Raw genomic sequence first — 27118 nt, 5'->3', positions numbered from 1 at the left:
CTAACAGTTCCATGGTTTCATCCTGAACTCAGATAACAGAAATTTCTTGCTTTGTTCTCCTATTGTCAGCATGGGTTTTCTATGGATTCTCTCACCAGTTCATAATAAAAGGTGGACAGGCTACTCTAAATTACTTGAGGTGTGAATGAGAGTGAGTATGTCTGTGCATCGTGCCCTGCAATGAACTAAAGGGCTATCCAGGGCGTATTTAAGCCTTACATTTAGTGTTGTAGTAATATATTCCATTGTTAAAATGGTTACTAAAAAGAACTAAAAGAACAAATAAAGCAATTAATAAATAGTTAGTCAGCTGAATAGCCAATGGCCTACAGCTGTCTTTAGCCCTTGTCTAATTTTTATGCACATACAGTATAGTGATTGTGGTATATGACTAATAAAAAACTCTGAGTAGTTAATTGGCAAGAACTGAAAACGTGTTAGATGAGCTTCCTCAAACCAATACTCATGTATCTGTTATTGATTCTGGTTGTGTACAATAAATATGAAACAAATTTCTGTTCTTAAGTCACTTACTGTACATTTTGGTTTTGGCAAACCTAAGATGGCTCTGAATTTTGTGGGATCTCTGGGAGAACAGTTTCCACAGCAGAGTACTACTGAAGGGATTCAACATTGAAGGGATCCATAGCAATGTATCTGGTCACATCAACGATTTGTATATGCTGATTGCCCAAGACCACTGCTTTTTACAAAAATATGCATGAAACATCATTAAGAACATGATTTTCTTTCTTTATTTAAAATATTTACTGCCAATTAGTCAGTTAGTAGTGGGTGTCATTGCCACCTTAACATTTCCCTAGTTTTATCATTAACTCAAAAATTCTTGAAATGTTCTCATAGTGTCAGTATGGGTTTCTTCTGGATTCTCCCACCAGTTTATAATGGAAGATGGACTGGCTATTCTAAATTACTTGAGGTGTGAATGAGTGTGAGTACAGTACAGTATGTTTGTGCATGTTGGCCTGCAATGTGCTAAAGTACTGTCCAGTGTTCTTGGTATAGGCACTAGTCCATTGTTACTGACCAGGATAAAATGCTTAATAAATAAATGAATAGTTAGTCAGCTGATTAGCCCACTTTCCACAGTTGTCCTTAGCTCTTTTTATGCACATCTATTTTTATGCACATAAAACATAAAAAATATATAAATTTATGCTTCCAGTCAAATCTTTGAACACACCCTCTTATTCAATGTTTTTTTTCTTTTTCTTTTTTTTATTGTTGTCAACATTGTATATTAATACTGAAGACATCTGGAATTTTGTAGTCAACAAAACATGTTAAATAACCCAGAATGTTTTTTATATTTTCAATTCTTCAAAGTAGACTCCTTTTGCTTTGATGAAAGCTTTGCACATGCTTCTCATTCTTTCAGTCAGCCTAATGAGGCGGTCACCTGGAATTATTTTCCAACAATCTTGAAGTCTAAAAAAAAAAGACATGAACAAAAATCTCACATTTGGTATAATTGGACCAAAAGACAAATTTCCACTAATCTAATGTTCATTTTTTGTTTTTCTTGGACGAAACGAGTCTCACCTGCTTGTAGTCTATCTTAAGTAATAGTTTCTTTGCTGAAATTCAAACAAGAAAGCATGACTCCCACAGTCTGAATAGTGGATGTTGAAATATGTCTGCCGCTTGGACTCTGAGAAGCAATTATGTGGGTTTCAATCTGAGGTGCTTAAATCTGAGGTTTTTAAGTCTGGTCATTTTGATAAAAATATCCTCTGCAGCAGAGGTAGCTCTTGGCCATTCATTCCTGGCACAGTCTCATAAGAGTCAGTTTAACCATAACTTTTAATGATTTTGGTGACTAAAATTGGGAATACATTCATGTACTGACCTTCTGACCTGTGAAGTGAATTTTGTGAAACAGATGAAAGAATGCCATATGTGTTCTTTGTTTTTTCATAGTTTGGATGTCTTCAGTATTAATATGTCTTCTCCATTGTCTTTCGGCTGTCCCCTTTCAGGGGTCGCCACAGCAAATCATCTGCCTCCATCTAATCCTACCAACTAACATCATGTCCTCTCTCACTGCATCCATAAACCTCCTCTTTGGTCTTCCTCTGGACCTCCTGCCTGGCAGTTCCAACCTCAGCATCCTTCAACCAATATATTCACAATTTATTCACATCTTCAGTATTAAAGTACAATAAAAATAAATTATTTTTTATTAATAAATTAATATAAAAAAACACTAAAGTAGATAATGTATACAAACCTTTGACTGGTAGTATATAGTCAGTTGTTATTTTAAGACACAAAGGTCAGCTGCTCTGGTATCATTTTTGCAAGAACAATTTATATAATTGTCAAGTGCATTGTTCTTTACAAGATTGCCTAAGTTCATAGATAACATAAAACCACATAGAATTAAAAGAGGGGTCACTAACATATTGTGTGTGTGTGTGTGTTTGCATTTTTGCTTGGAAAATTGTCAATAATACTTAAAATTTGTGTTTATATTACTACATAACACCTACTGTATACTGTATAAACCCATCTTAACAACTGACATAAACCTACACAAACTTGTACAAACACTTAGGCCAACTGACATGCTTTTGTCAATTTAAGTGGATGGAACACTTGGATTAAGTGTCAAAGATTTTTCCATTAAGTCTACTTTTTAAGAACTTTTGAGTTCTGTTTTGATGCATTTCATGTCCAGAATGTAAACATGACACACAAGTATTTTAGTTGGCATAACTTTTAAAACTTATATCTAACTTATATACCAGGAAAGTGTCAATTTTAAACCATTTATAAAAAGAAATATGTCATTATACGAACCACCTTGACTTAAAAAAAGTAACATATTTTTGTGGTAATGTGTTGTTATAAAGGATCAATGCAATCTTCAGCAAAGTGTTTGTCATACTCACAGTGAAGCTTCTAACGTTTTTGTTTGCTAAACTACAAAAAATTACATCTCAGGAAGTGAAAACATCTTAAATCTAGTCAAATGTATTAACAATTACATGATATACAATTATATTAGCTATTTATATAAACTATTAAACAATTTTAGCATATATCTTGATGTATTTTACTATCATTTATTCTGTTAGACAATCATTTCTTGTTCTCTTTGCTTTTAAGCATTATAAGCATTGATTTCTAGAAATAAGTCAAATTATTAGCCAGTAGAATTAGAAAGGTATCCCCAAAAATAGTCAAATAAGTCTAGGAATAGTTTTATGTATCTTATATATTGTTTATTGTTTATTTATTATAATAAATATTATATCCAATGGACAAAACAAAAGATATTTACTAAGATATTTTCACTTGGTAAGGCGTCATTTTTTGCACTGTATAGGCACTAATTGTTAAAATAATTTCTGTCTTTCAGCTGCATTTTTTTTCCAAATTCAGATATATTCACATATATGACAAATTTACAATTTTGAAAAAAAAAAATCCAGCCTTGTCATACAAATTTCCTTGAGAGTACAGTTCTCAACTAGTATGTGATGTGAAAGTGTCAATTTGGGAAAAATTTGTGGAGAATGTGGGAATTTGGGCTGAAGTTCTTAGCACCTTCTGCATTTCACTAGAAAGCAAGATCCCCAATATAGGCTCATGGGTCGAAGTTGTTAAATAGTAGGAGAGGTAGGGAGATTGTGGTGGGTATGGAAATGTGTCACTAGTAGAGATGGAAATTAATATACTGTGGTGCTGAATGCTGAGTGTTTGAAACAGACAAGACAAGAAATGAGGTTGCTGCCGAGGTTGTTACAAAAACAACCAATTTGATCTTTGGGCACCTTGCAGTCTGTCACAGCAAAATATTTGTACCTAGTGGTTTAGTTCATCTACATAACTTCAATTAAATTTAAAGACAGTCAGGCCGGTGATTGGTGTACTAGTGGTGCTAAAAGCTTGGTAGCTTGGTAAAACCTAGACTTAAATTCATGCAGTAAAAAGGGGATGGCATACGGGTACTAAAGTGGCATGTCCTTATCGATTGTGAAAAATAATCAATCAAAAATAGTCAATCAGAATGACTTTCCATTCAAGTCCCCAAAGGGCAAGGATGACACAGGATGGCTCACATGGATTGATGGCTTTCCTGACTCAAAAAGAGAAGCAGTTTAACAAAATAGATTTTCTGTGATCGAGGTGTTGGATGGCATCCTATGGGTAGTGAAAGGGGCTAATGACGTATTGTTTTTCAGAAGCCCCAAGCAGAAATTTCAGCACTGTAGACAAAAGACAGCTTAAACACAGCAAAACAAAACTCAATTTTTGAAGGACGTTAACTGAGAAAAAGGTACCTTTGCATTTTAGATACAGTATGGTCTTTTTTTCAAATTCCATTTAATATTAAGGGTGTCTAAGTGCCAACAGATGAGTATTAATTATATTTAATCTAAAAAGAGATTAACTTATTTGCAGCTTGACCCTTATTTCCCATGCATCTCAGCAATCTCACGAATTCCATAATGACTGGCCTGTAGCTTCATATTTATTTTTGGATACATGCCCATGAAGGTTTTTATTCATCCAACTTAATTTAAATGTATAGCAGTAATAAACTAAGGTAAGGTGGTTTATGGTGTAATGTCCTCTCATTAGATGAGTGGCAAAATGTCTCAACATTAGGTCATAGATCCTGATATTGTTATCTACAATGTCTCCTCATCATCCTCAGGGCCACTACAGAGACGTGCAGGCAGTGACTCTTTCAGCAGAATGTCATCCACCTGCTTTGCACTGTCCTCTGACTCCTCAGGAATGGATGGTGGTAGGCTGTCAGCATCTGAATTGCTAAGCACATAGCCTGGCAATGACATGTGGGCACTGACGGAGGGGGCACCAGTGCTGCGGTATACCCGACTGGAGAAGAGCGTAGTGGAGCGTGTTCCAGGTGCCCCTGTGGCCAGATGTGATTGGCTGCTAGTGCTGTTATTGAGACCTGTTGGGACTGAGCCATAGCGATAAGTGCCACACACTACTGGACCCTTCCAGTCGAATGCCAGGTTCCAGCGTGTCCAAGTCTTTTTAATTTCTGTCTGGACCTGGGAGAGAGAGGAAGAAAGATGACTGTTATGCTAACATTTATCTAATCATGGTTACTAGCTCATCATTTGTGGTTAAACAAATCAATATGTTTCACATGTTTTCAATGTTATCAAGATACCGTATTACAGGAGATTTGGCTACCAGGATTGAAAGTGCATTAACTTTTAAAGACTCACCTCTCCATTGCAGTAACAGTAGATAATTGAAACAAAGAAACCCTAGGTGAGAAAGAGAAAAAGCACTGGGTACTCTGGTTTTCTCACACAAAGACATGCAGATTACGCTAACTTGCATTTCCAAATTACCCATTGTAACCCAGTGTGTGTGTGTGTAATTGTGTTTGCTTGTGTGTTCTGCAGTGGACTGCCATCCTGTTCTGGGTGTACCCCTCCTTATGCTCAGAGTCCTCTGAAAAAGGGGATAGGTCTTTTGCAACCCTTAACAGTATAAAGACCAAAATAAACTGTACATATAAAGAAGAAATAAGTAGACAAATCTTCATTTTATTTTTCATATTTGAGGAATCAGGTGGGAGATGATTGAGGAAATATCAAGGTTAATTAAATATTAGGCCTGTTTTTCTTCTCCAAAATTGACTATGGGAAGTCAAGCAGTGATACAGACATTATTATTATTATTTTTTTTAGTTAAAATCCTTCTTATTTTTTCTTTCCAATTTTAAATTGTCATTGTGTTTGACACTTTGCTCAAGCTGAGAATACTTTTCACTGCTGCATTTTAGTGCAATTTTGCAGATAGGGGGTGATTCTATTGTGTACAACCAGGACCATATCCAAGAGGAATTAAGGACTAGCAATGTGAGATCGCTGAGTGGGAGAAGGATTGTAGTATCTGGCTTTGAATGTTTTCCTGACTCACCATCATTACTGTTTACTTCCCTCCTGATGCTATCACACTGCAGGCATGTGACATCATCAGAGCTAAAACAGCGATCTTCCTTGCTGACCTTGCACACAAGTATGTTTTTTTTTTCTTCATGGGGGCAGTTTGACTTTAATCACACAAATATCTGGGTAACCCTGCCTGATTTTAAGCAATATGCAAACTACAAAAACCAGAGGCAACAAAACTGGACTTATTTTATGCCAATGCCTATTCTCTACCTCCCTTTTAAAATGTGTGACCATGACCGTAACAATAATCAGCCCCAGAGCCCTCAGGAGTTCTCATGACATCACCAAAGAAATAACTCCTTATCCTCAATCACCTATGCCTGCTGGTGGAACCACAGCTTGATCCCCTCCAGTTTGCTTACAGACTCTGTATTGCAGTGGAGGAAGCTTAAAAATTTATAAAGCTTGCGTGCCCTGAAATGGACTGGTTAGAAAGTAAGTTGTTGGAAAATAAGCTCTTTGATATGCAGGTAGATCCTCCTCTAGTGGCCTGAATTATGCAATATCTCAAAGACAGACCATAACATGTCATGGAGGCTGTGCTTTCCAGCCTACAGCCAGCTTACAGTCTGTATCACTGAGAAATGTGCGGATAAATAGAGTCTCATATCAAGAATTCTTGAGTTTAAACTGATGTTCAAAATCTGGTATGTGCAATAGGCGATTTATTACATGCAGTGTGTGCAGTACTCTTTTCCCTCTGTTGCTACCTTTCCAGCGGAGACCCTCGCAGCATCACCAGTATAGTAATTACTGGCCTAGTCACGTCATCATCTGACCTATTTCTCACTGGTTCATGCCTTAAGTTAGATGATTTTTATGCTTGAATGATTCCTAAGTCACTGTGTGGCTTAGGAAACAGGGACAGGACTAAAAATGAAAAACAAAAACGTCCCAAAAATGAGAGCTATAAAAGTCCTTCAAGAAGCCTGTAGAACTTTTCCTTAAAGCTACATTCAAAAATACAAGAACGTCTGGCTCTTTGGAAATTAAATATGAAATGAGATTAGATAAGAAGTGGCTCAAGAGTTTTGCACAGTACTGTATTTTTGTTATAGAACAACAGAATATCAATATTTATTTATAGCATTAATTTATATTTCTCAATGAAAATACATCCTTGTATATCTGTGACAAGCTTATACTGCCAAGTTTTGTATTTATTTATTTTCACTTCCTGATTTAATGGTTACATAATTTGCAGTTGCCTAGTTCAGTTGACCTGCTGGGTTTCCCTTCCATATTTACTTACTTCCTTACATATTTTAAGATCCTAAGAACAAAACAGTTATTTGCTACCCATCCTAAATTCAGGCAAACAGACATAGCCTATAATAATGTTTGTAACTAAAGCATCTGTTATACACTAAAGCATCTGCTTCGCGCGCACGCACGCGCGCACGCACGCACGCAGCTAAAAGTCTGTCTGTCTCCCAAACCTTCACCCATCACACCATGGGTTCTACTGTACATTACAGTATGTTATCAAGGGAGATATTTTTGGTATTTTTGGTACAGTAAAACTAATATTTACATAGCGTTTCCATTGTATCAGATTTTAGAAGGATTGTAAGTACAGAGGAAGTTATGTACAGTATAGGGTACCCCAATTCAGCCATAACATTTCAATGCAAATCTTCAAAACCAGTAAAACTGTATGTAGGGTCCCTTTGTTCTGCCAGACTAGCTCTGGCTCCCTGGGGCATTGACTCCACAGGGTCTCTGAGGTATGCTCTATGGCAGTGGTTCCCAAACTTTTTGCTGTGTGCACCCCTTTCTAATATTTGACACCGGTCAAGCACCTCTTCGACTAAACTCCACATTTTCTAACTACAATAACTATATACACATATTTTCTGTATATTAGAAAATGGGGAATACCTCTTTTAGCTATGCTGTAACTCGCCAAATATGACGCTCTCAGAGCATTTTTGGAAGCCCCTAAGCTAGAATGGAAGTGGATAATTTTTTTTTCTTCTGCAGTTCCTCTAAATTTCCTTGAAAAAAACTTGCAGGCATGTCTTTTGCTGTGTCTTGTTTGTAAGTGCCAAACCATCTACAGTATGAGGGCTTAAGACTGCTATTAGCTAAAACCTCACCGCAGACTACACATTGCGGATTTGGATTTTCTGCATCTCCAATCCATGTAAACCCGAAACCAATTTAACTGTCGTTATATTTGCGTTTCTTACTTGGCTTTTTCTCACTTTCTAGCGTAGGCTTAATTTTCTTTATCAGTACATCTCTGCTGGATTTCTCTGTTCCTGCCTGTGCCTCTTCAGCTCGTTTGTTATCCTCCGAGTCCATATATTCAAGGCCGCTGCACATCTCCATAGAAGAGGCTGATGGTTCATACCTACGGTTACTTGGCTTCCTTCAAGTGTCAGTTTTTAACCAGGTGTCCATTTTGATGAATTTGGTAAGTGAAAAAAATTACGAATGTACTATCACTTAGCGCCTAATGTGAACTGTGAAATTGTGACGCAGATGTGAAACCGCGAGATGAGTAATGCATAGGTTGTAAATTACAATGTTTGTAATGTGATTTTTTTCTTTCTCTGAGAATTTCTTTTCTCTCAAAAATATGACATGTTAAGTTTGCCCAAGATAAATACATAAAAATAATAAAATATATTTTTTCCGCCATTACAAACATTCTATCACGCACCCCTGGTGGTCAGACTGTGCACCCCTAGGGGTGCGCGCACCCCAGTTTGGGAACCACTGCTCTATGGGATTGGCAGTTTTGGGGGACGTTACTTTTTAAAGTGACTAATTACATAAAAAAATAACTGTCTTGAAAAAGTAATCAGTTACATTACAGTGTTACTTTCTGATAAAAGAAACTAGTGGGAGTACTGCTTAATTGCAGAAAATGAAAAAGTCATTTGTGATTCCTTATGCATGTTGTTTTAGTCAAGACCTTTATAATTATTCTACCATCACCACTCAGCGAAGTTTGGCCCATAATCTGTTAACTACTGATACACCTATCACACCTACGCAGTTTTGCGTGGTGGGCTTTATTACGGTTCATCATGATTTACCGCAAGTTTTGGCACTGTGATTACGTTTCCATCTTTCCGTGCGTCGGTCCTCACATACTGTAGGCAAACCGCATAGGTGAGATAGGGGTATAACAGCAGGAATAACAGAGGGGGGGGGGGGGGGATGGGAACAGGGACGGGGCTTGTAGGACAACTTTCACACACACACACACACACACACACACACACACACACACACACACACACACACACAAATGGATTGGGAATAACTGCTGTCTGGCTCACGGATTACATAAATTATCTGAAATTTTTTTAAAAAGAACTAAATAACTGAGTACTTAAATGGCAGATCTAGCGCGTTAGATTACTCATTACATCAAAAAAAGTAATCCAAGTTACAGCCAACACTGGGGATTCGGATTTGAGGCAGGGGTTCTTGACCTGTGTGGCCTCTTTTCATACTGTACAATAGTGTTCTGGTGCCTTTTTAGAATGGGCTGCATTGGCTTTTCTGTGGGATTGTTTTGCTTTGCAGTTTGCTGGTGTACAGTTAAAAATCAATGTTAATATGTTAATGTTTATGGATGTAATGCTATGACTGAACAGTGTGTATGCAAATACTATGTCATTTTAAATGAAGGCATTGAGCTTCCACTAATTTTTCTACCTGTGAGTGGTCCTGGAATAAGTCCTCTGTAAATATCAAGGGCCAAATTTGTTTCACTTGAAGGAGCTATTTTGTTTTGAAAAAACTAGGGTCAGAAAACCAAACCTGGCAGACTCTGAGGAGTTGCACTCTTAGTGCTAAAAAAAAATAAAATAGCATTGGCAGTAAGATGACGTATTTTAAATGAGAAACATAAATAAATGTTGTTTTGAAATCGAATTTGCAAGGTATTGGATAAAACATATAAATATAACATTGTGTACACTACAACATCGTGGCAATCAAAAAAGCTCTTGTGGGATCTTTTCATGATTTACATGCATTTGCTGTGTCACCTGATTCATTTCTATCCTTTAATTAGATAGATTGTATGTTAAACTTGGTTTGATTTGTTACACTTTAAAATGTTAACAATTTAATTAAATTAATTATCATGGATTGGCTTCTTTAAAGCCCAGAATTCCACGTTATTGGAGCAATATCATCTTGAGAACAGAATGGAAAGAAAGAAGCCAACATCTAAATAATTGCTCTGGAATATCCTTCACGCCTGGAAAACTATTCCTGGTGAACTACTTTAAAAGTACAATAAAGAAAGTTTAGGGTATCCTAAAAAATAACAAGTTAGTTGTTATTATGAATTTTAAAGTTTGTAAGAATTATACAAACTCTTTGTGTTACATGCTTCATGTATGTTTTTTACACATTGCAATGGTCACCTTTTGTCTCATCTTCCTACTAAAATATAAAGAAAGCAGGGTTGACTTTTGCATCAGGTTTTTGCACAGTAGAGAAAAGAATATTTTCTCTTCTCTTATATATATCTTATAAAAAAATATGTACATTATATACATTTTTATACTTTTTATACATATATAAAAATAGACTGTATATGAACTCGGAGTTGAGGATATAAGTTTAATCTTCTATATGTCTATATACTTCTATATTTTAAATTGGCACGGTGGTGTAGTGTAACCAGGTTCGATTCCCGCCTCTGATTGCATGGAATTTGCATGTTCTTGCAGTGTTCCGGGTGATCTGGTTTCCTCCCACAATCCAAACACATGCAGATTAAGCTAATTGGCGTTCCCAAAAATTGCCCGTAGTATGTGAATGACTGTTGTAAGTGTGTATGTGTGTGCCCTGTGATGAATTGGCACCCTGTCCAGGTATACCCCGCCTTGTGTTCTAAGTCTCCTGGGATAGGCTCCACGCCCCCCCATGACCCTGAATACAGGATTAAGCAGTATACAAGTGAGTGAGAAAAAATTAATATTTTTTTACCTAGTCTGAGATCAGAAATTTTGAGGCTTACACCATACAGTGCATAAGCATGCAAATGTGACCATAGGTAATTAAATTGTGGGGAGCCTTTTACTTACAGTACATAACCCAAACAATTTCTAGATTGCAGGCAAAAGACAATCAAGACTGTGTCCAAGGGTGGGTAAGTGACAATTTTCCTCTGACCTCTTCTAACTCCTTAAATAAATTAGTTAATGTTATAAATATTTTACTTACATGCCACTGGGTATCTGCATGACACCAAATATTGCTTGAAAGTATCTATCTGGTCAAAACATTTTGACTTATTACATTGCATTATGTAATGAAAGTATCTATCTGGTCAAAACATTATGACAATTATCAGATAAAAGCATATATGAGTCATAAATTCTCTCCCTGCATATGAGTCACACATGCAGTCTCTCTGTAGGCATTGTTCATCCGAGTGAGGTCAGCACTGCTTGCACACTATTTTGTTCTTAGTTCTCCACAGGCTTATGTTACTTTTGATTTGATTTAGTTTTTTCACTTGCTTCTTAGTTCACTTAGTTTTATTATACACTGCCTGGACAAAAAGGTCACCATTTTAAAATGGTCAAATTATTGGGCTGAATCAAGCAAAAAAAAAAAATTAAATAAATTCAGACATTTAAAAAATGACTGGAACTGGTTCAAGAACCCTTCAACACATTATCAAAACTTGGAAGAATAGTGCTGAACTGTCCACTTTATGGAAGAAATGTGGTTGGAAAAAAATTGCCTAAATGCTTAAAATTGCTTAAATGCTTAGTGAAGTTGGTAAAAAAAAAAGTAGCATGGTAGAAAAAGTTTAATAGTAAAAGTAAGAAAATTTTTATACATATGGAAGTAAGAGCATTTTAATACACCCACAATATGACGAGAACTCACAGGATTGGGACGGACCAGCTACAGTATGTGGCAATATGAAAACCACTTGTTAGTGAGGTTAACTAGAATAAAAAGGCTTCAATTTGCCAGAGAGTATAAAGATTGAACTTTGAAGCAATTAAAAAATGTGGTCTGATGACTTCATATCGGCCCTATTCCTGTGTGACTGATGCATCAGAGTAAAATGGGAAGCACATGAAATGATACATCTATCATGCATAGTGTCTACTGTCTGGTGTCTACTCTGAAAGCAGTGCTACGTATGATCTGGGGTTGCTTTAGTAGGTCAGGTCTAGGCTCAGCAACATTATGTGAAAATAAAATGAGACCAGCCGATGACCTGAATGTAATGGAGGTTTTCGTCCCTGATGGCACAGGCATATTCCAGGACTCAAATTGTAAAATAGTGGTTTTCGGAGCATGAGAAATCATTTTCACACATGAACTGGCCACCACATTTTGTGCCGTAATCAAAAAAGGTGATTGTTTGGGCAGGCAGAGTATAGTAGAAAACCATTTGTACTGCAACATTTACTTTTATATGCAACATAATGATGACTACCATGATCACTCAATTTGTGCCATAAGTGCATGACTTATTTATGAAAAGAATTGTACCTCAGTGGTCCCTAGTTCTAGAGTGTTTTCCCTGTTCTACCACCCCCACTTTAATTAAAAAGACACTGTCCATTGGTTGATTAGTTAAATTAGGCATGCTGGCAGCTGAAATAGCACTAAACAGTACTCCAAGACAAGGGTTGAGAACCACTGCCGTAGCTTCAGCACACTTGGAGTGTGTGAATAAAATGTATAAGAAGCATTCAAGTTAAACCAGGACTTTTGCATCTACATGTCCATTTATATGTAATATAATATATAATGACATATAACAAAAACACTTCAAATTTATTTATTTTATATAGTCATTTTAACAATAAACATTCTTTAAAAAACTGCTTTAAAAATAAACATTATTTATATAAATGGAATAAATTAATAGCATGTAAAGGTTTATTACATTTATTATAGCTTTATTAATTTGTCCCTAATGAATATCTAATTAGCACTAATAATTAGTACTGATTTGCTATTGGACAATGCTATGAACTACTCATACTTTGCTCACTGGTGTAAGGAATACTGCAGTAATGAAGTATGTCATACAATTAGCGTGTGACTTATGCACCCAGCAGTATGAACATTATTTTTTTTAAATTGCAATTGTGAAAATACCCGCCACCTGTCTTTATGCAAATCATATTCAATGCCATTTTTTAAATGCCCTAAATAAAAATTATAAATTTTTTCAAAGCATTTCAGAGTTCTGTAAAAAAAGTGTTTTTGCTAATATTTAAAGCAAGGACTAATAATATTAATAAACTTGAAAAAGTTAGTTTTATACAACCAAATGTACAACTGTGCCGGGTAAGAGTTTAAATATTTTGCTTGTTTGAAGACTGTGTGAGCCTCTGTTTGTAAGTGATTAGCAGAAAGTCATGGCTGAGCAAAAAACTAAACAGAAAAACACACCGTTGTTTGTGCATCAAACACAGCATAATTTTTTTGCAAATCAACTTGTTTTTTTTTTATTTTTTTTTTATCAGTTTTAGTCATAGTTAATTAGGTAGAGATAAAAAAAACACAAATAAAAAAAAAGTAATACAAAAAATATAAAATATCAAACCCTATGAACTGAACAGCTGTAAATAAGCATTCTGTTCCTTAAAAATTATACAGTATAATGCTTTGTAATTTAAATGCATGATGACTGAATATACCATCTGTCCTAATATGCCAGATTTACTGCAAGAGCCTGGCAGACCCCGTGACTTCAGCATTTTTATTGTGCTTGCACTGCCACAAGTTAGTTTTTGTAGCACTTGTTTCCGCCCATATCTGATTCTTTCTATTCTGATTGTTTTGTCCATAGTGGACTCAATAGGATTAAATCAATGTGTGGTAGGACCCACTCATTAAGCATGTCACACTTTTTAGTTGTTTACACGGATTAAGTATAAGAAATGTTATCACAATTCCACACTCTGAAGTTATCTCAGATCTCAATTAAAGAGTGTCATAGTAAAAATGCACGCACAGCGCCGCGCTACCGCATTAAACGTACATTCACATCAACTACCACACAGAGTTATCAACTTTAATTGGATCGCCATCTGACCCCACAGAACCAAATGTTTAAAGTCAACATTCCCTTATACCTTACATAATGTAGCTCCAGTTAAAAGGAAAATGATTAAAGATAAGAAACTCGCTCTCTGGTATAATGACCACACACGCACGATAAAATAGAACGCTGAAGAATAAGAAGCAAATGGCGTCAAACTAAATTGTTAGTATTTCAAATTGTTATGTGGTGCGGTATGAAGCGCCGCACCATGAGATGTTTTAATGGTTGTAAGAGCCCTGATGCAGGGCTTTAGAGGGGGTCAGTGAAATAGGGGGCTGTGAGAGTGTTTTGATACACACGGGAAGACCTTCCCGTTTGGAGATGGCGTGGGATTATTAATTAAGGGAACTTAAAAGAAAAATGAAAACTAACAACACAAAATAAACAGGGCTCCGCTGTCTACATAAGAACATACAGTACGGGGCTCTGGAAAACAAAACAAAAAATATATCCTCTCAGGGCTTTTGCCCTTACCGAGGATTTATGGGGAGAAAGGGGTGTTGTGTTTTTTTCTGTAACTTATACTTAACCAGGTGCGGCTCGTTCAGGCAGCCGGCAGCCGTGTGTATAAATGGGCGCGCCTTTGCCAGTTCAGAACTCTGCATGGTAGCAGTTCATGCGCGGCTCTGCCCTTCGCGCGAACCGCATCGTTACACAATTAGCATGGAAAGAGAGCATCCTGGACTATAAAAAATATCTTAGTGCTGCTAGATCGTTGTATCTCTCCACTCTTATAGAAGCTAACAAAAATAATCCTAGATTTTTATTTAATACCATAGCAAAATTAACTAGAAATAAGACCACTGCAGAAATCTCCACAACAACATACCGTAGTAAGGACTTCATTAACTTTTTAAATAACAAAATTGTAAATATTAGGCAAAAAACTCAGGCTTCGAAACCAGACAGTTTAATTGATGCAGATAACCATATCAGATCAGAACCTAGAATACTTTCCTTCCCCAAACTAATTTCACTCATCTTCTTTGCAAAAAAAATAACCTGTGTATTAGATCATATACCGACACATTTTCTCAAGCAGATAGTCCCAGCAATAAATGAATCCCTGTTGAAAATAGTTAATTCTTCACTTAGCAGTGGGTTTATTCCAAAATCTTTTAAATTAGCAGTTATTAAACCACTAATTAAGAAACCTGACCTCAACCCCTGTCAGCTTTCCAACTACAGACCAATATCAATCCTCCCTATTATATTTAAGATTCTGGAACAGCAGCAATGTTCATATCTACATAGAAATAGCATACATGAACTGTGTCAGTCAGGATTTAGGCCTCATCACAGCACAGAGACAGCACTTGTTAAAGTAATAAATGACCTTCCACTGGCCTCTGATCAGGGTTGTGTCAGCATACTTGTGTTACTTGACGTCAATACAGCTTTTGACACCACTGATCATAGTACTCTCCTTTACAGATTGGAAAATATAGTAGGAATTAAGGTAAAAGCCCACTCCAGGCTCAAAACCTATTTGACTGTTATCAGTTTGTAGATCTAAATAGTGACTATTTTGCATTTAAGATTTAATAATATCTTTCGGATTAAGTATAAGAAATGTTATCACAATTCCACACTCTAAAGTTATCTCAGATCTCAAGTGGAGTTTGGTGTTCCACAGGGTTCGGTTTTAGGCCCAGTTAGTCCAGAATGCAGCAACGAAAGTCCTCACTCGAACCAGAAGACATGAGCACATCACCCCTATTTTAGCTTCACTGCATTGGCTCACAGTGAAATTCTGCATCGATTTTAAAATACTACATTTGATGTACTGTATAAAGCATTAAATGATCTCGTGCTGCAGTATCTAAGTAAACTGCTAGTGTCTTACGAGCCACCATGCCTACTTCGATTAAAGGATGCAGGCTGCTTGTCAGTACCGCGTATTATGAAAACTACTGTAGAGCTGGGGGCAGAGCATTCTCTTACAAAACCCCAAAGTTATAGAATAGTCCTCCAATTGATGTTCAGGACTCAGACAAAGTCTTGGTGTTTTTGTAAATATATTTGCCTTGGGTAAATGAGCAGATCTGGGGAACTCATGGACGTAGAGTATAATGTTAAACTGTTATGTTTAAAAGCTGTCTTCCATGACTGTAACCATACCTAACTGTTATCTCTCATTCTCTTCTGTTTGGGATGCGTGTGGTGACTGGGGACGGTTCTATTTTACCATGAAGACGGTCCTGTCCTTGGCTGATGCAGACAGCTGTTCTTTGAGAACTTGTGACTGCAATCACTCAATAGTTTAGGACTAAAATTTCCTACAGTCTACCTGAGCCTCCAATAACAAACTGGACTCAATATTAACTTAAAGTAATTACCTGTTATATTGAACTTCCAGCCGGCTTACACACAATATAACTGTAGATTAATCCAAGCTCTCTGTTTCACCCAAATGAGGATGGGTTCCCTGTTGAGTCTGGTTCCTCTCAAGGTTTCTTCCTATTGCCATCTCAGGGAGTTTTTCCTTGCCACCATTGCCCTCAGCTTGTTTATCAGGGACAATCATTTTGATCATATGCATTCCCGTTTCATACAAACTTCCATGATTTCTTTTGCTTCTGTAAAGCTCCTTTGCACCAATGACAACTGATAAAAGCGCTATTCAAATAAAATTTAATTCTTGAATTTCTACCTCCTGTTTTCCATTGTTCACAGGTGTGTCCAATTTTTCTTTTCATTTACTATGTGTAATCCCCCCCCCCCTCTTTTTTTTGTTTCATGTGAGTTCCTAATGTTTTTTTTTTTTTTTTTACAGCCATTGTGTGTCTTGTTTACTATCCTGGTTTTGACCTTGTTTACTGACCTTGTTTTTAAGTTACTGTAGCTTTGCATTAGCACCTGATTTGCTCCTTGACTGACTTTGTGCCTGAATTTTGGGGTAGGGGTTTGAAATGGCATTTTGGATTAGACTATCTGTTTAAATAAAATAAAATAAAATAAGATAACACACACATCTTTATCTGCACATGCATGTTTTCACTTTTTACATGACAATATGTTCATATAACATTGACATAATCTAATATCAATAGAGAATCTCCTCATAAGATTTAAGCCCTAATTATACACAGATTTTTAAAATAAAGTTACTTATATTTAGTAGACTAAAAAACTATATTTTTAGGGTGAATATACTCTAAATAAAATAATTGCTGTGGGTGTTGAAGCAGTTGTTCATGTGGCCAATTATTATAATTTTTTTTTTTTTTAAATGCTAGAAAGCTAGTGAGTCAGTGTGCATTTATTAGTCACCCTGTCTGGATTGAAATCCACCCACTCTCTATATTTGTTTCCAAAACAGTATGTCAGTATGTAAGTATATATATATATATATATATATATATATATATATATACACACACAGACACAAGTACATACTGGGTATACTTGACTTTGTGCAGGCCAGTCAAGTTCTTCCACACTAAACACATATGTCTTTATGAACCTTGCTTTGTGCACCGGTATGCAGTCATACTAAAACAAGAAGGGGCCATCACCCGAGCCCAACTCCTGAGAAACAACCCCACACCAGTTCCAACATGACTGCAAACCAGTGCACAAAGCAAGGTACATAAAGCCGTGAATGAGCAAGATTGGTGTAAAAGAACTTGACTTGCCTGACCCCAACCTGATCTTTGGGATTAATTAGAACAGAGACTGTGAGACAGGCTGTCTGGTCCAACATCCGACCTCATAAATGTGCTTCTGGAAAAATGGTCGAGACTCCCCATTAACACACTACTAAACCTTATGGAAAGCCTTTACAGAAGCATTTAAGCCATTATAGCAAAGCATGGGCCAACATATTGTAATAATATGCATGTGAAGGCATCTCTCTCTCTCTCTCTCTCTCTATATATATATATATATATATATATATATATATATATATACATATACATATATATATATATATATATATATATATATATATATATACACATACATATACACATACATATATATACACACATACATATATATATATATATATAAACAGGATGTGTCTGAGCTCAATTTTGAAAAATTCTGAGGGAAAAAAAGTGAATTTAATCCATTCCAAGGCTGTGACATAACAAAATGTGGAAAAAGTGATGCGCTGTGAATACTTTTCAGATGCACTGTATATACAGTGTGTGTGTATATATATATATATATATATATATATATATATATATATATATACAGACCCCCCCCCTCCTCCTCTCTGTCATCTCCCTCACACAATGCCTGATTTTTTTTTAAGAGTAAAGTGAAGGTTCATTAATTTTATATTAACTTTATATTTTGTACTGATCATTTTTATAAGAATATTTTTGGGTTGTGAAATGAATCATTAAAGTTTCCATTATTTCTCATGGGGAAATTCCCTATAAGACAAAAATATAGGGAAATGGCATCTGGAATTCCCCTTGCAATTTATAGGCGCAGAGACAACACTGTGAGAATAAATGCTCTTTAGGCGCAGTTACGGTTTCCATGTGGGGAAAGGGGACAGGGATTTAATTCAGTGGATTAGTATGCTTTGCACTGTATATTTATGTCAAAGGAGTACAAGACTCATTTTGTCAGACTTACAGTAAGAACAAATCAGACCTACAAACATGCTCCCAGAACAGAACTTGCTCGTACAGATGTGGCCATTAAAAATAAATAAAATGTTTATTGGTACCAATTAAATCAGACTTCAGTGTTGGATTTGATATTTTGAGTGTAATTCGCAAATTTACTAAATATTTTTAGATTTTGTAAAATAACGACAACTGTTTCCTTCCTAGACCTTTTGTCCACATCACAATGAACTGAAGCTCAGCACGTCTTCTTTTCTTGTTTTAATTTGTAATACTTAAGTGAAATAAATTTAGTATATATGCCTAAATATTTTCGTTATTTATGGACAGGTGTATTACGAAGAGAGGACCTGTTGTTTAGTTGTTCCCTGCACGGTGTATCTGCACAGAAAGTTTGTATGTGTCCGCGGGCGCGTCTCATACTGTAGGTGTGTATGCGCGGAGTGTTTATGTGTTTCTGCGCGTCTCATAGGTGTGTGTGCATGAAGAGTTTGTGTGTGTTTCTGCGTATATGTAACATTCATATGAAATGCAATCCTTGATAATTGTTGATAAGTGTATGTTGATGAGTTGATACAGTAAGTGTATTTTGTTAAAGTATTTGTAGACATAAAATTCTAAGAATCATATGTCCACAAATACGATCTCGGCAGCTTGCGAGTTCCCTATTCTCGAAACGTGCGTTCTTAATGGCCAGATCTGTAAGTAGGGGACGGCCTGTAGTCTACATCTGCCTGAAATGAACCAACACCATTATGTAGAAAATTTGATGGACATATCTAATCATAGAAGCTTTGCACTGTCCAAATCCTTCTTTTTTAATGAATAATTGAAATTGAATATTTCTAATATTTCTGTAAGTAACGCAAGGTTGCTGTCAAAAAAGAAGACTGGCTGTAGTGAAATAGTTCTGGAAAGGTGTCAGTCAGGGTTTGGTTATGTAAAGGAAGACACCAACTGAGAGTGGTAACACTGTGCAGAGAAGTGTTCTCGGGAAGGTGTAAAATTAATTTTTGAACCAATCACTGTTACTGTTACTGTTTTGCACCACACCAAAATAGCAACACTCTGGAATTAACCTGCAAATAACATTTGGAATCAGTGAGAAAACAGAGCCTTTGATCTTTACATTCACACAGACAAGTTGATTTTCATTTCCTCACTAAAATGCTGACATTTCAGGCTCTGCAGTTTCAAACGCTTCCAATAACTTCTGTATTCAAAAACCAAAGTAAAGTAATTGAACCAGCATAACATTGGGTAGGATATGTTCCTGTCAAAACAAATCTTTCCTTCGGCAAATACATAAGCTGAGTGTGTGGGAAAATAGAGAGATGAAATATAGAGGAGCTGAAAGGAAGTGCAAGATACCCAAACTGCACAAGGGATTTTCAAGCTAAACAGTGGCTCTTATGCAGTACTTATGCAGGCTTTGTCAAAACAGGCATGATTTGGAGGCCTTATGTAGAAAAAAAAACTAAATGCATAAGACTCGCATTTAAAACTGTCACTGGAGATTTTTACAAAATATTGCATAATACTCACATTAGGACTATACACAGTTATTGTGAAAACAGCAGCTTTTAAGAATACAGCATACATAAGATGGAGTAAACTGAGAGATCTGTAGCACATTGTAATTTTATCATTTTTATTGTAAAAGTGAATATTTTTTTTATTTATTCATGATTAGCAACATAATTGAAACCAATGAAAGTATAGGCATTCAAGCAATCTTGACATGGGCCAAATTGTGATGGCTGGACAACTGGGCCAGAGCAATATCCAAACAGCAGGTCTTGTTGGGTGTTTCCAATATACAGTGGTTAGCATTTACTTGGGAAATGTGACCAGGCTGCACTGTAGGAATACGACAAGCTGACAAAGGGCATTCAGTATGGGAATGCACAGGGCAATGTCCTGCTGAGAACCATTGGGTCCTGGCATTTATGTACAGTAGTTGTTACTTTGACATATACCAAATACCCAAATTTTCTTGCAGATCAAGTACCTTTTTATAGCAATGGTGTTGGCCAATGGCAGTGGCCTCTTTCAACAGGATAATGTGTCCGGTCATGCTGCAGAAACCTACATGAGTGGTTTGAGGAAACTGACCATGGATTGACCATGAGTTGTTCCTCCAAAGTTCCCAGCAGATATTATTTCAATGGACCATCTGAGGAATGTGCTAGACAAATTAGTTTGATCCATGGAGATCACATCTCATAACTTTCAGGACTTAATGCGTTAATGCCAGACACCACAGCAACCTTCTGAGATCTTGGCTCAGAGCTGTTTTGGGGGCACAAGTTGGACCTACATAACATTATTCAGGTGGTTTTATGTTACGGCTTATTGGTGTAATATTGGTGACATTTTTATTTTATATAAAAAAAACGGACAGTTTCTTCACCTGTTAGATTTCCAACCTGGCCTTATCTTGGATGAACTTAAAAACAACATGGCATACCAGTAAAAAAAAACAAAAAAACTTGCATTGCAATCTTTCTGTGGATTGAATACTGTGCCTTTCACAAGGAGGTGATGATCCAGAACAGTATTGCATAAGTGAAACTTGATAAACACATGATAACTTTCTAAATTTCCCCTGTAGATAAATAAGATTAAATAATTACTGATTTGCTCATAACTGTCTACTAAACCATTACTTTATAGACACTTTCTGAGTAATTACCCAGTGTTCACATTTTCAATGCACCATGTCCCATGATATCCTTGACATAAAATGTTATGCATCTCTCCTGAACTTGCTGAACATGATATCTGACTCTGTTTGGTATGCAAGCACTTAACCAATGATCGATTACCTGGAAAGAGTTGAAGAAGAGCTCACAGTACATGCGCACTTCCCAGCTGGGTCCCTTGAAGGTGTGTGGCATCCCCACAAACACAATGTAGTGTACACCAAAAACGAACACCAATACCAGCGTGGATTTTGCCAGCTTCCTGGTTATAGACACAAGGGGCGAGGTGTGGAGGGGAGTCAATACTTATGTTTATTATCTTGTTAATATGAACATTTACATTAAATCACATTTTAAAACGTGGACTAATATGCACTATACAAATTAGACACTTGAATGTGTTCAGAGCTGTAGTTAATCTGGAATTAATTGCAAGACTACTGAGTGCAAAACACTAATATGCCCTTGATGGGCCAGAGAGTCTGTTTATAATAGTTAACCTTATTGGCATGGCTGTGGAAAGTAGGACAAACTTAGTGTATCTGGACAAAATCCACATTTAAAACATGTAACTTTACCTCAACCCAATGCATCTAATAACAATATATTTTATTCGAGGTACTGTACGTATTATCAGGTTCTTTAATTAAAGTTAACACAGTAGCAGAACAATTTTTGGGGATCATTTTGAAAACTGTAATATGGCAAGTGTCTAGAGACAATATTAGCCTCAAAAATGCTCAAATTATCCACCAATTCTCCACCAACACATTCCCACAGAAGAATCAAGGAGGTATTATAATGATCCCACTTATACACAAATTTGAAAACTTTAGTAATAATGGAGAGAGTTGAAAGCTGAGAGGAGTACATCTAACAAAGTAAAGGAATTAAAAAGTGTTCATGTCATCATATAGCTACCATTATATATTAAGAGGTCAGAGATGGAACCATTTAAAAGCAGTTAAACAACAAACTATGTACTGCACCCTCTTTTATAATTTTGTAAACATGAGTGATGCGGCCTTGATAAAAAATTCCTCCGGCCAGACTAGCACCTGTGATATATTGCATACTGCGGAGACATAGTGTCCAAAAGCACTGAACTGATTACTGTTATTAACCACACCAAATTGCAGGCCTTTGCTGTTTGCTTGCTCCCAGACTGAATGCTTATACTGAAAAATAGCCCTTTAACACTAGAAAGTAAAAAGGTAGTAATTATTATCACTTTATGTGCATGATCTGGGATTTTTCAATGAGAGTACAGTTAAACCCATTGCATTGTTGATTTATTGGACATACACTCACCGGCCACTTCATTAAGTTCAACTGCTTTTTAATGCAAATATCTAATCAGCCAATAATATGGCAGCAATTCAACACCTGGGGGGCATGTAGATATGGTCAAGACAATCTGCTGTTTCAAACTGTTCAAACTGAGTATGAGGAAAAATTATGATTTCCGTGGCAGGTTTTGTTGGTGCCAGGCGAACTGGTCTGGGTATAAAATTGCTGATCTACAGGGGTTTTCAAGCACAACTGTCTCTGGGGTTTACAGAAAAATGGTCTGAAAAAGAGAAAATATTCAGTGAGTGACAGTTCTCTGTGTCAAAATGAGTTGTTTATGCCAGAAGTAGAAGGAGAATGGCCAGACTGGTTTAAGCTGATAGAAAGGCCACAATTAACACCTCCTTACAGCTGAGGTATGCCGCTTAGGCTACAATTGCCATGAGCTCACCAAAATTGTAAAAACCTTGCATGGTCTTATGAGTCTCGATTTCTGCTGCAACATTTGGATGGTAGGGGCAAGAATTTAGCATGAACATCATGAAAGCATGGATCTATCCTGCCTTGTATCAATAGTTCAAGCTGCTGGTGGTGTTCAGGCTGCTAGAAATATTTTCTTGGCATGCCTTGCACCCCTTAGTTCCACTTAGGCATGGTTTAAATGCCTCATCCATCCCTTTATGTCAGTAGGATGAGAAGCCATGCCGCAAAGCTAAAATCATCTTAAACCGGTTTCTTGAGCATGACAATCTATTCACTGTCGTCAAATGGCCTACCCAGTCACCATATCTTAATTTAGCAGAGCACCTATAGGATTGTGGCGGAACAGGAGCATTGCATCATGGATGACAAATCTACGGCAACTGCGTGATAATTTCATGACAATATGGGCCAAAATCTCTGAGAGATGTTTCCAGCACCTTACTGAAGCTATACCATAATGTATTAAGGCAGTACTGAAGGCAAGGGTAAGTTCAACCTAGTACTAGCAATGTGTACCTAATAAATTGGCAAATGCAACAAACTGAAGAGATAAGGGGATTCGATAGTGGAAGAAAACAGATTACTGACACTGTGATTAGAATCAAATTATGTTGACTATAAGCAGTTGAATTAAGAAGTCTATTTCTTCCTTGACTTCTTTTAACTAAAGTCAATTATTCCTGGAGCATGCACTCTGTATTGGATGAGAAGGCTTGACAGCATAAACAATTAACAAAGCCTGAAGATCTTTTTTTCATTTACAGCAAATTAATATCACCTGGGGCTATTCACTTCACAAATTTCACTGCCAGCGTTTAATTGATTGTATCACTGTTTAATTGGATACTGTATAACTTATTTCAGTACCAAGACTCAGTGAAGTTATAAAGTGCTGGAGATAAAATCTTAGTGCCATTTCACAAACCTGTATTGTTTTCTCGTGTCATATCTTCCTGCATTGGTCTCCCGGATCTTGGTTGCCAGGACCCGAACGATATTCACAAAAAGGATAAAGTTAAGCTGTCAAAGAGAGAATGGGGAGAAAAAAACAACAGAAACACTCGGGTTAGACACTGCTCTCAGAAGTGTTAATCAGATATGTAACTGTCAGATCAACGTCTACAACAAACCCTCCTTCCTCTCATTGTTGGCTGAGGATGAATTAAATTATTTTCGCTACAACAAAATTAAAGACATCTTAGATATATTTAGGACATTTCTATAGCATCCAGACATCTGTTCCTGAAAAATAAACTCTTTAGGTCCAGTAGCTGTCAGAATATCTCAAACAGAAATCCCCTTGCTGTCATCTACTATTTAAATAAATATAAAGGAATTAAATACAAGCTGTATATATGGCAGGCTAACAACAGAATTCGCATAAACGAAAGTGACTGTTAAGATCACACCCATAGACAACACATGAAATCCATTAGGATTTGACAGGTGCTGAGCTTACTAACCAATTCGCAAATATAATCACAGTTTGTGTATCAAAGCCAGTCACTGCGGGTTGCCACCAGATGGCTATTTTAGTTTGAATCACGAGTGGTTTTTTTGTTGTTGGAATTAGATTAATGGTCTTTTTGTTGCTGGTTGAGGAATTATCTGAAAACTGCTAATAGCTTGCTAAATGTCTGTACACAGCTGGGTGCCTGAGAGTTCTAACAGGGTTAAAACTGGCCTCTGAATTGCAATAAATAAATAAATAAATAAATAGATAAATTGCATGCTTTCAGTAAAAAATTAAGAAATTAAAAAACAAGTGAGCTGACATTTATTTGTGGTCTATTATGAGACGGGCTTGTATTGTTGTCTGTGGAGTTCATTCATATTTGTAACGAATTCAGATACATGTTTATATATATTTATTGCGATAGACAAGGCTCATTTCACCATGCATTTTTTTTCATCAGAATATGGTTTAATGTTGCATCTACAGTATTACATCTAATATTTAAACTATAGATACCTATACCTATAGATCTATAGTTTAAAATGTACATGAAAATTTACTACAAAGATAACTGGGAATAGACATTTAAGGACATTTTTTCCCTGGGCAATAAATATATTAATATATATATATATGTTTATTTCATTGGTCCACCTTCGATTATGGCTGTGCCATTGTTTACATAGGCTCATGTAAAGTTTATTTATTTAGTTATTTTATTTTATTTTATTTTAGTCCAAAGTCACATTCATCTTTCCACAAGATCTTGAATTGATGATGGGAGAGACAGACTAATGCGTAATGTCTTCCCCAGCACATCCCCTCTGTGGTGCCCAATCCATTTGTCTCCTGCTCCCTGAATCACTTTTTCACAATTTGAGCCTGATGGATCCTGCCATCTTAGAATATGCCTGTGCCATCAGGGAAGAAAAAGTCCATTGATGTAAAAACCTAGTCTGTATCAACCATATCCGTAGTGAACTGACCTAATTGTTTTGGGCACAGAACATTGCTGAGCCTGGACCTGACCAGCTAAACCCAGATCATAACATTGTCCCACAGGCTTGTACAGTAGGCACTAGACAAAATGGGTGTATCACTTCATCGTCCTCCCATCTTACTGTAATGCACCTATCATTCTAATACTGGGTAAATCTGGACTCATCAGACCACATGGCTTTTTTCCAATGCTCTAAAGTCCACTTATTATGTTCCCTAAAAAACTGAAGCCTTTTTTTTTCTAATGAGTCTCACTTATAAGTTATCTTTGCATTGTGTGTGTGTGAAAATGCTCTTATTTTCACTATTAAACATAGCTGTAAGTTATACTGTTTTTTTTTTTTTTAACTTCAATGAGCATTTAAGTCTCACATCGCGCTTATTTAGGATGTTTGTTTTTCTGATCACATTTGGTCTATATGATAGTTCTCTAAGTTTTAATTATGCATTTTTCAATATTTAACCCTATTTCAGTAGTTTCTGCAGTCTCCTTAGTTGTTGTGTCTTTGCTTGATGCATTACAATAATTTGACTCTTTTAAAACATAGTATATCTTTGCCACAACCACTGGATATGTCTTCTGTCATGGTTTTTAAAGAAATGAGAAGCTACTCAATCCATCATTCAGGGTTAAATAAATTGTTGCCAACTAAACCATATTTATCACTGCAGTAATTTTTTTAATGGAAGACTCAATTATTTGTTCGGTAAAATTCAGATGGTGTCTTTTTGGTGTCTGATACTGGATAAATGAACACAATGCTTCCAAATTATGTTCTCTAGTTGGTGCTTTAATGATGGTCCTGGGGGAGCAGTGTCTAACATTACACTCCAAAATCTTCATTAAGTGGGTTGAGATGTGGTAGAATAGAATAGAATGGCTTTCTAGATGTTTTACATCATTTTTGCCCCTAAACGATCCATTCAGTGAGCCCTGATTCTCTATGGATGTTCAAATTATCATTCAGGAAGAGACCACTCCTATTGACATAGCAATGTTTCATCATATAAGGTGATCAGTCATAAGAATTTTTCATTGATTTACTGTGATGCTACTTTTGAAGGGAACACGTGGACTCACCAGAAAAATTCAGCAGCATATCCATTTTTTTCCCAAATTGATTTGTGGAATTGATTTTTGTGCATGCATAGAGTAAGCCTAAATTTCACTGATTAACTGGTTATTTTTTTCCATAGTTCTATGTGTGAATCTTTTGTGTTTTTTTGTCTCTGTCTTGTGAAAAAGAAGTCAGAGGTGATTGAATGTAATACTTTCATTAGCTGATTATTTTGGACAAATAGCTAGCAGGGGTCTAGCACATGCAGTAATCAGATGAAATAATGGTTTGAAAATAAGAAATGGAACATACTGGGGTACATAAAATTGAAGTAAACATGTGGAGAACAAGCTCGAACATGCCAAATTTATTATATCAATATTTCTTTGTTGTTGTGTTTTTTTTTTTTTTTTTGCAATTTTGTGTGTTGTTAATCAAGGTATTCTCAAGGTATTTGATGAATTATTGTAATGCTTCATAAACTGGGCATTTTTTTTTTTTTTT

The 27118-nt window shown here is 36.2% G+C and overlaps 1 protein-coding gene across 1 annotated transcript in view; it reads right to left on the bottom strand.

Annotated features, from left to right (window-relative positions):
• Positions 1-4437: 4437 nt before the first annotated feature.
• Positions 4438-27118, bottom strand: part of pth2ra (parathyroid hormone 2 receptor a) — a 100410-nt gene continuing 77729 nt past the window's right edge. The window contains exons 10-13 of the mRNA XM_053496755.1: positions 24027-24121; positions 21452-21590; positions 5235-5276; positions 4438-5054 (exon numbers count right to left, since the gene is read on the bottom strand). Coding sequence (XP_053352730.1) covers positions 4662-5054; positions 5235-5276; positions 21452-21590; positions 24027-24121 — 669 coding nt within the window. The 3' untranslated portion in view covers positions 4438-4661. The remainder of the gene's footprint in view (positions 5055-5234; positions 5277-21451; positions 21591-24026; positions 24122-27118) is intronic.

The sequence above is a fragment of the Clarias gariepinus genome, chromosome 5 (assembly GCF_024256425.1).
Source record: "Clarias gariepinus isolate MV-2021 ecotype Netherlands chromosome 5, CGAR_prim_01v2, whole genome shotgun sequence".
Taxonomy (NCBI): Eukaryota; Metazoa; Chordata; class Actinopteri; order Siluriformes; family Clariidae; genus Clarias; species Clarias gariepinus.
Note: the sequence above shows the minus strand (reverse complement) of the source record. Positions and strands in the feature narration are given on the sequence as shown.